This window comes from Myotis davidii, unplaced genomic scaffold (assembly GCF_000327345.1).
Source record: "Myotis davidii unplaced genomic scaffold, ASM32734v1 scaffold93, whole genome shotgun sequence".
Lineage (NCBI taxonomy): Eukaryota > Metazoa > Chordata > Mammalia > Chiroptera > Vespertilionidae > Myotis > Myotis davidii.
Window position 1 is genome coordinate 4999811 of NW_006292095.1, and position 9650 is coordinate 5009460.

The 9650-nt window shown below is 37.9% G+C and overlaps 1 protein-coding gene across 1 annotated transcript in view; it reads right to left on the reverse strand.

Moving 5' to 3' along the window:
- Window positions 1-3688: 3688 nt before the first annotated feature.
- The window catches only part of BAG4 (BCL2 associated athanogene 4), a 35713-nt gene continuing 29751 nt past the window's right edge, over window positions 3689-9650 (reverse strand). Inside the window, exons 3-5 of the mRNA XM_006765578.2 lie at window positions 7294-7548; window positions 5816-6070; window positions 3689-5142 (exon numbers count right to left, since the gene is read on the reverse strand). Coding sequence (XP_006765641.1) covers window positions 4657-5142; window positions 5816-6070; window positions 7294-7548 — 996 coding nt within the window. The 3' untranslated portion in view covers window positions 3689-4656. The remainder of the gene's footprint in view (window positions 5143-5815; window positions 6071-7293; window positions 7549-9650) is intronic.

Consider the following 9650-nt stretch of genomic DNA (forward strand, 5'->3'; position numbering starts at 1 on the left):
GGAGGAGGGAAATTAAACAAACAACAACAAAAAAAAAATTCATAAGACTTAAGGGCATGGTTTCCAGAATGAAATATGCCCAGAAAATAGAGAAAAACAGACCCACACCAAAGCTATACCTTAGGAAATTTCCGACCAGAGGGGCCAAAAATATCCTAAAAGCTTCCTGAGAGAAAAAATTGGATTTTATACAAAGGGATCATGAAAACACATTTTCAAATATGCAAGATGTAAAAAAAATTATGAGCCATGCACCCTTTCCCAGGATGCTACTAAAGAAGAAGCTCTATGAAAATGAGGAAACAAACTAAGAAAAAGGCTACAGAAAAAAGGAAACCAACAGTTTGAGTAGAAGACTCAGAAGGAAAGTATGCACCAGGAACATACCAGTTCTCCAGTCAGAAGGCTCTAGTTATGTCTGAGCTTCCTAAGAGAAGACTTAGACAAGTGGTGGATGGTTTGGGGTCAAATTAATCATAAGTACATAAACAAACAAAATAAAAAAGATAAATTGTTAATTCCAGGGAAAACAAGTTGTCCAGGAAAGTTAAAGTCATCAGTTTACCACATGACTGAGCTCTGGTTATCATTTCCATAGTCAACAAAATTACCATATACCTAGATTGAAAGTCGAAGGGATAAGGACTGAGATGTGTGTATGTTAGGGGCAGAGAAGTAAACCTAAACTTTCCTCTATACAGAAAATAAGTAAAAATGACCTAAAATTCATAAATCAAGAAAAAGCTATTGAAAAATATGGAGATAAATTTTTTAAAACTCAATTGAAAGTGGATGCTTTTGCAGAATAAAAAAATGGGAGTGGGAACAGGAGAATGCTCCTTTTCACAGAATTGACTTTAAAATCATAACTTCCATAGAATTATTTGATTTTTTTAAACTCAGCTTTTTAGAAAGATGAAAAAGAAAAAAAAATCCACTCATCAACTATCCATCCCCAGAAAAACATTTTTTTAAATGCCAATTTAATCTATATTCTTAAACTTAAAAAAAATAATAATCTGCACAGTCCTGCCAAGTGTGGCTCAGTTAGCTGAGCACTGTCCAGAACACCAGAAGATGGTGAGTTTGCTTCCGAGTCACAGCAAATACCCAGGTTTCGGGTTCAATCCCCGGGTAGGGGTAGGGACATTGCAGGAGGCAACCAATCAATATTTCTCCTTCCCTCCCTCTTTTCCTCCCTCCCTCCCTTTTCAAAAATAAATAATTTAAAAATCCAATAATTTTTTAAAATTATTTTTTAAAAATCTGCATATCTTTAATAGTATTACATCAACCAACTAAAGAAGTACTTTTAAAACCCTATTTTAAAAAGCATTTCAAAGAATTCACACCAAAAATGTACAGACAAGCATAACACATCCCCCAGATATTTCATTAGGTCTTATTTGTCTAATACTCATATTGGTGTTTATATTTAGAACAATAGTGGCTTATTATAAAAAAGACATAGTTGTGTTTAACATGCCAAGGCTAGATAACTTTATTCAAGATTTTGACAAAAATTATCCTCAAAGTAATATAAATTTAGACACTTTATAAAAGTCCAGATGTGAAATTTCAAGGAAATTTTGAATTCAGTCTAGAGTCAATACTAAGTCAAAAATTAAACCAAATCCACAAATCATAAATACTACTTTCCTTCAAAAGTTCATTATATTTCCTGAAACAGGTTACCAATTTAGTTTTCCTTTCTGTGATATTGGTATTAGGAATCAATTTAATAAGGTTTACATCTTTAAGTTCTAAGTTTGTACTTATCCTGAATATTTTGCTATAATTAAAAATACAAATCCAGAAGTGCTATCCCTTCCTTACAGAAGAATTCCAATCAATAAATGTAGAATGAGAGAAATAGAAAATCACCATTAGACCACCACAGTAGTAATTGACAACACAAGCAAGATTCACAATGGATACCAAAATGAGTTGGCAAAGGTTTAAGCAGAAACAGGACATTTGCATAGTCTCAAAGTATCTTCAGCAAATATTTAGTCACTACAAAAGAAAGTAATTTTCAGTAGAGAATCCTAACAGACACCACCTTGGGTAGTGATTAAGGTTAACAACACCAGAAATACATTACAATACCAGGTGTCATAATTTACTGTCACATATTAGAGGACCCTACAGACACATGACAACTAAATGCAAGGTGGGATCCTAGATTGGATCCTGGGACAGTTAAGTAAAAAGTACATTAGTGAAAACTCTAAGAAAATCTCTACTTTTTAAACTCTCTACTTTAGTTAATAGTATTGTGTAAAGGCGAATTTCTTACTTTGGCAAATGGTCTATGGTTATGTAAGATGTTAACAGAAGGGGACTGATATCACCCCAATGAATTTAAGATTTTAAAAAAGATGTTATCAGAGAGCAAGTTGAGTGAATGAGTGAAGAGTATACAGAAAATACTATTTTTACAACTCTTCAGGTCTAAAATTATCTGAAAATTAAAAAAAATAACTTAAAAAACATACACACATATGTATATATGTGCATAATATATATGTATATATGCATAAATCAGGACAATGCAAATTGCTATCTTGGGCACTCAGTTAAATAGTAGTGTTCTCTCCTGAATTAGTCATTGTCTCACTGGTTTATGTTAACTTAGCTTTAAGGGTCTCCCCCTTCTAAATTTTGTTTCAAGTACAGTTTTCTAATTTTCATTAAAAAGCCTTTTTAAAAATTCCTATATTAGACCAAAAATAAAAAACCTAGAATAAAATTATCACATTACCTCATAAAATCACTCATCCAACCATAAGACCCAGTCATTATTTTTACTCCATTTCTTCTTATAATCAATTATGTTTCTACTAGAGGTCCGGTGCACAAAATTCGTGCACTGGGGGTGGGGGGTGTCCCCTCAGCCCAGCCAGAGCCCTTGCGGGATGTCCAACTGCCAGCTTAGCTAAGGACTGACATCCTTAGCGCTGCTGCGGAGGCAGGAAAGGCTCCTGCCACCGCCAATGCACTCACCAGCTGTGAACCCAGCTTCTGGCTGAGCAGCACTCCCCCTGTGGGAGCACACTGACCACCAGGGAGCAGCTCCTGCATTGTGCATCTGCCCTCTGGTGGTCAGTGTGCATCATAGCGACCGGTCAATCCTCTGTTCGGTCGATTTGCATATTAGCCTTTCATTATATAGGATTGGCTTTGTATTTTTTTAATAAGAAGAGGAGATGGCAGACAGATTTATTGTCATTAATAGGCCTGGCAGTCTAGGAAAAAAACATTATCACTTGGATATCTTAAGAAACAGCTGTTTTTCCAATAACAGATACTGTTTACTAGAAGTCACTTCAGGTGTGAAAAGTAAATTATTTACCTAAGTCTTCTATACAATAGCATAGAACTACCCAAGCAAGCCCAGGTAAGATCCTTTCAATATTCCTTCCTTAAATTTGGCTACATAATGATTGTTCTTAATGGTAATAAGCATCATTTTATAAAACAGGCAATACTTTCTATGCAATTTATTCTAGAGAAATAAACATCAAATATACTTTAAAAAAAATAGTATTTCCCACTCTCACTATGGCTGATTCATTCCCTGAGCATGAATGAATTCTCTTTTACCCTCATTGTTTTTTAATATAAACTGAACTGAAATCTGCTTGTAGGGATCTTGATGGTGAAACTAATTTTTTAGATGGAGAACAGCATTTCCAAATAGTTTATTACTTTTACAGTTATTTCTACCCACTGTGGCATTTAATTTTTCATGTACCTATCACAATGCTGCATATGGAAACAGCACTAGGAAAAAGATAATTAAGGGGAGGAAATGGAAATTTTAAAGTGTATCTTTATCCAAATACAATGAAAGAGCAAAAAAGAAAAATTGGCCACAAACATTTTCATTTCTATGCCCATGCCATTTCCAAATCGCCTTCTGCTATTAACATGAAAAGTAGAAGTGGTAAAACTCTAGCCTAACGATCTATACAAAAAAGGAGACAATTTACTTCAGAAACTCACTACACATTGCAATATATTCAAATGGTGAAAAGATATAAATTCATTCAGAAATACCATACTCTCTGGCTGTCAATATAGTCTCTTGAATAATTATATTAAACATATTACTACAAAATGTACCAAGAAGTAGAGAAGAATACTATATTTGTGAACTGCAATAACAAAACAAAACAGAGGTCCCACAAGGCTAAAGTCCAAGCTGTAATTACACATGACGTGTATGCTGAAAGCAGTCACAATGTACAAAAATGTGACAAGTAATCCAGATGTTTTAAAAAACCTGTTTGTCTCAGATTATATCCAGTCTCATCTGGTAGGTTTCTGATAAGCCTGTTACATAAAGTGTATTTCCCTCCTGCTGATAAGAAACAGCTTGCAGATATCCATAAATCTCTTAAGAAGTGAGCCTACTTTGCAATATTGGTAACTCTATAGTTTCCTATTACATTCATTGGTCTGAAAACTGAAAACGATTCATAACGAAAATATTTTTCCAAGTCCTTTACCAGTTTTTCAAGTTTTAAATCAAAAGAAAGTTGGAATGTATTGCTTCTTGTCATCAACAGGCATTTCAAAAAGAGGGTAAATAACCAAAATCAGGAGTATTGGTCAAGTTAGTAACAGGCTTCCCTTTTGTTCTAAATCTTTTCATAATCCTTTTTTTTCCAATTTTTCCAGTATGGCCTGGATTTTACAAACAGCCTCTTTCCTGGCCTGTCGGACAGAGTCCTGGCCTCCAGTTTCAACTGAATCCAGTTCCAAAAGTTCCTTGGTTAGCATCTCTTCCAGAAGCCAGTATGCTTTGTCTGTCTTTTTTCCTATGAACTCTTCTACCTCTTGCTCAAGATATTGGACCTTCTCCATCACTTGTATGATTTTTTTAATACTTGGGGGAGTACCTTCATCTGAAGGCAAACACTCTTCAGGAAGATTATTACTTTGCTCTTGATTGCTGGGATGTTCATTGGTGGTGTTACCATACAGCTGAGGCTCCGCACTATACTGGACTTGGGTATCCAAATGATCTGAATTATCACTGTTCACTGTTCCCGAGGACTCATACTGATGGACATTGCAAGGAAAGTTGTGCCGGTTCATGCCTTGATCTGATTGGCTATAGGGGTATGAGGAATCCTTGAGGTGGGAGGGCAAAGAGGGGGGAAAAAGCTGTTTTAATGGGAATCCATCAACACCAGATTTGTTAGCCCAGATCTTTCACCTGATCAGGAAGGTACATGAAAAGATTCCCCGCCAATTAAAGTGGACCTCCCTCCTTAATGATTTGAGAAAAACACAGCCCTAAAAAGATAAAAGGGAGTGCTCTGTCAAGAAAAAGGCAGAGAATTCCTGAGTATAATGGCAGGAATCTACCTGGGTAGTTCAACATGAACAACTCATAATCTACCCTTACTACCTCACAATCCACTGAGTGACATAATAAATAGAAATTAGTTTTGCCCATAAAGAATTAAAACCTTAATGCACATCTTGAAAAACTTATCATATTGGTTTTGTCTTCTGTCTATAGATTGAGGTAATAAAATACAAATCTTTGATTTAATGTTCAGATAGTATTACAACAAACAGTAAATGAACTGTCTTTTAGAAAGATGATGTGAACCTAAATCTGCTCTACAAAGTCTTTTTTTTTTTTTTTTTTTTAAGGAAACGGCTAGATAAAGCTATAGATAGTAGTCACCAATGTTTAGGAGTTAGTCCCCACTTAACATAGACCAATGTAGAAGAGTTTCATGTTGTGCTTTCTTAACTACCCAAACATCAAAAGAACAACCTTTCGGTCTCCTACCTTGGGCTGCTGGGATGGTGGTGATGGAGGTGGCTGAGGAGAGCCACCGCCAGGCCATGGTGAAGTACTTTCACTCATGTAAAGATTCCCAGGTGGTGCTGAGGGCGCAGCTGCAGGCCAGGGGTAACGGGTTCCCATTCCATAAGCATCAGGAGAAGCCCATGAGTCCTCTTGTGGTCGTACAGATGGTCCTGGCTGTGGAACACTACGATTATCATCCCCATAAGGATAATGGGGCAGGGTCATTCCAGGGTTCTAGATTGAAAAGAATGAAATATGCTGGTCATTGCTAAAAAAATTTTTAAAGTAATGAAAATATTCTCGTATTAACAGATTCTGAGATACTTCCTCTTTCCTTAACAGTATATTTTAGCTACTACTGAGCTAAACTGTAGAATCTCTGTTCAGTTATAGCATATTTTTCCAAGTCTAAAAAGCTTGATTCCAAAGATACTAGGGGCAGATTTGCTGATGATCAAACTCAGAAGGAATAGGGTCTAAAATTCAATGTCTGAAGCACAACGTAAGTCTGCCCCTACATACTATAAGTAGACCATATACTATAAGGAAGCAGAAACAAAGACATATTGAGGATGAAAAAGGGGTCACATACTAAACCTGACAAGCTCAGGGGAGGCCTGCATGGTGGGCCTTACAAACTCAGAGACCGAAAGTAACCGCTTGTAATGGTCTGACATGAAAACTTCCTGAGTCTTGGCGGGTAGTCATGTCCTAGGCCAGTATCTTCCATGACAAGGATCAATCTTTACCTTAACTGAGCCTGTCTATTATCTTTTTGCATTTATGATAACATATCTTTGGAATGTCAGAGTAACCCCCTTTTTCCAGACCCCTCAGGGCACAATCTCCCACCAGAAAACTAGAGCCCAGACCTCTCATTGTTATCTTGTTCTCTCACCTACTGTCTCTAAGTTCTGAAAGAGCCTACTGTCTCCTCCTTTGATTCTAATGTATAAAATAAGGTGCAAAACTGCCATTCTCTGAAGCATTTTCTCAATCCACTAAGATTTTGTTTCCTGGCAATTGTTGTCAGTTTGGCTCAAACTCATAAAAATTCTCTACAGGTTTGGACATTTCTTTTTTTCTTTTTCTTTTTTAATTTTTTTTAAATGCCTCCTTTTTTTTTTAAATATATTTTATTGATTTTTTACAGAGAGGAAGGGAGAGAGATAGAGAGTCAGAAACATCGACGAGAGAGAAACATCAACCAGCTGCCTCCTGCACATCTCCCACTGGGGATGTGCCCGCAACCCAGGCACATGCCCTTGACCGGAATCAAACCTGGGACCCCTCAGTCCGCAGGCCGACGCTCTATCCACTGAGCCAAACCGGCTTCGGCGGGTTTGGACATTTCTTATATTAGCATGTTATAAATTCCTTTTAAAGTGAACAGAGAAATAAACATGTCATTACTCATAGAATATTAAAAAATACAAACCCAACAGAAAAATGCTCACCTGTGGTGCAGGATATCCTGGAACCTGCGCCCTAAGAGGAGGTGCTTCAGCCTGGCAGTCCTGCTGGGGATACATCCAACGAGAGACTGGGGTTGGGCTGTTGCCAGGTGAACGGTAAGTGCTTGGAACCTCTGTGGAGTAATTGGTCTGAGAATATCCAGGTGTGTAATAAGTCCCAGAGTATGAGGCAGTATTTGCCCCAGGGCCAGTGGGGTATTGTGGGCCATATGCTCCATTTGTATAAGAATTCAAACTCTATAAATAAAGCAAAGTTGTGAGAAAAAAAGATGAGTCAGAGTTGAAATACACTGACTTATTGCCCAACTTTGAAAACTTTGGGAAGAGATCAGTAACTAATGAAAATATCAACTACTAAGCAATCTTCAAAGCATTCTTTCATGTATTATAATCACATATCATATATTAAACTCAGACTATCATTGTAGAGTCTGTGTCATAATAATGGGAGTATATTGAGATGATATGCCTTAGAGCAGTGCTTCCATTCTGAACATTTCCATAGCTATACCTAACAATTAGATCCTATGGCAGAGAATTTATGCTCACAAACTGGGGAGGGGATTCTGGGAAATGTGGGAGAGTGGCTAGAGAAAAAATAAAATAATCATGATATAATAGAAAGAAAGAAAAGACTACAGAGATAGACCTAGTTCTGCCAGAGGCTCTGTGTATATATAAGATCATAAACTTATCTTGCAGGATTATAGTGAAAATTAAATGAGATGACATGTATGAAATGCTTAATATAGTCCTGGCCAGTTTGTTCAGTGGTTACAGTGTTGGCCCACAGGCTGAAGGGTATCAAGTTCAATTCCCACTCAAGGGCACATACCTCAGTTGCAGACTCAATCTCTGACCCCAGTCAGGGTGCGAATGGGAGGCAACCAATCATTTTGTCTCTCTCAAATCAATGTTTTCTCTAAGCTCTGTTTTTCTCTCTCTCTCTCTCTCTCTCTCTCTCTCTCTCTCTCTCTCTCTCTCTCCCTTCCTTTCCCCTTCTTTCCCCCCTCCTCTCTCTCCTTCACCCTCTAAAAAAAATCAATGAAAAACATATCCTCAGGTGAGGATTTTTTTTTGAAATATATTTTATTGATTTTTTACAGAGAGGATGGGAGAGGGATAGAGAGTTAGAAACACCGATGAGAGAAACATCGGTCAGCTGCCTCCTGCACACTCCCTACTGGGGATGTGCCCGCAACCAAGGCATATGCCCTTGAGTCCGCAGGCCGATGCTCTATCCACTGAGCCAAACCGGTCAGGGCGAGGTGAGGATTTTTTTTTTTAATGCTTAATACAGTATCTGGCATGTAGTATGGTCAATAAATGGTAATTATTTATAATATCACTAGAGGCCCGATTCACAAATTCGTGCAAAAGTAGCCCTCGCAGCTGCGGCGACTACCTGGATCCCTCCCTCGCAGCCACAACAGCTGCCTCCATCCTGGGGCTGCAGCCTGGCTTCATCTGGAAAGACGTCTGGTCTAATTAGCATATTACTCTTTTATTATTATAGATTGTTGTTGGTATCATTTTGGCAAGGTCAGGAAATGAACCGTGATCATGTCCTTTGTACTAACATAAAATCAAGTTTTCCAATATTCATCTTTCTTGCTAAAACTACATAATCTTTTCCACTTTAGATCAAAGAATAAGAATCCTGTGCTGTTATCTATCTAGACTTATTGTATTGATCATTTCCCAATGTATACAAATATCAAACCATTATTATGTTGTACACCTCAAACTAATATAATATTTTAGTTATACCTCAAAAAAAGAATCTGCCCAGTTGACGTGGTTCAGTGGTTGAGTATCAACCTATGAACCAGGAGGTCATGGTTCGATTCCCCGTTAGGGCACATGCCTGGGTTACAGGCTCAATCTCCAGTATGAGGCATGCAGGATGCAGCTGATCAATGATTTTCTCTCATCACTGATGTTTCTAGTTCTCTCTCCCTCTCCCTTCCACTCTGAAATCAATAAAAAAATATATATTTTTTAAAAGAATCCTGCATTAAGTTTGGCTCAGTGGATTGAGTGTCAGCCTGCGGATGGAAGGGTCCCAGGTTCAATTCCATTCAAGGGCTCATGTCTGGGTGGTGGGCTCAATCCCCAGTGGGGGGCGTGCAGGAGGCAGCCAATCGATGATTCTCTCTCATCATTGATGTTTCTGTATCTCTCTTCCTTTCCCTTCCTCTCTAATATATATATTTTTTAGAGGACCGGTGCACAAAAATTTGTGCACTCCAGGGGGGAGGAGGGTCCCTCAGCCCGGCCTGTGCCCTCTCGCAGTCTGTGACCCCTCGGGAGATAACAACCTGCTGGCTTCGGCCTGC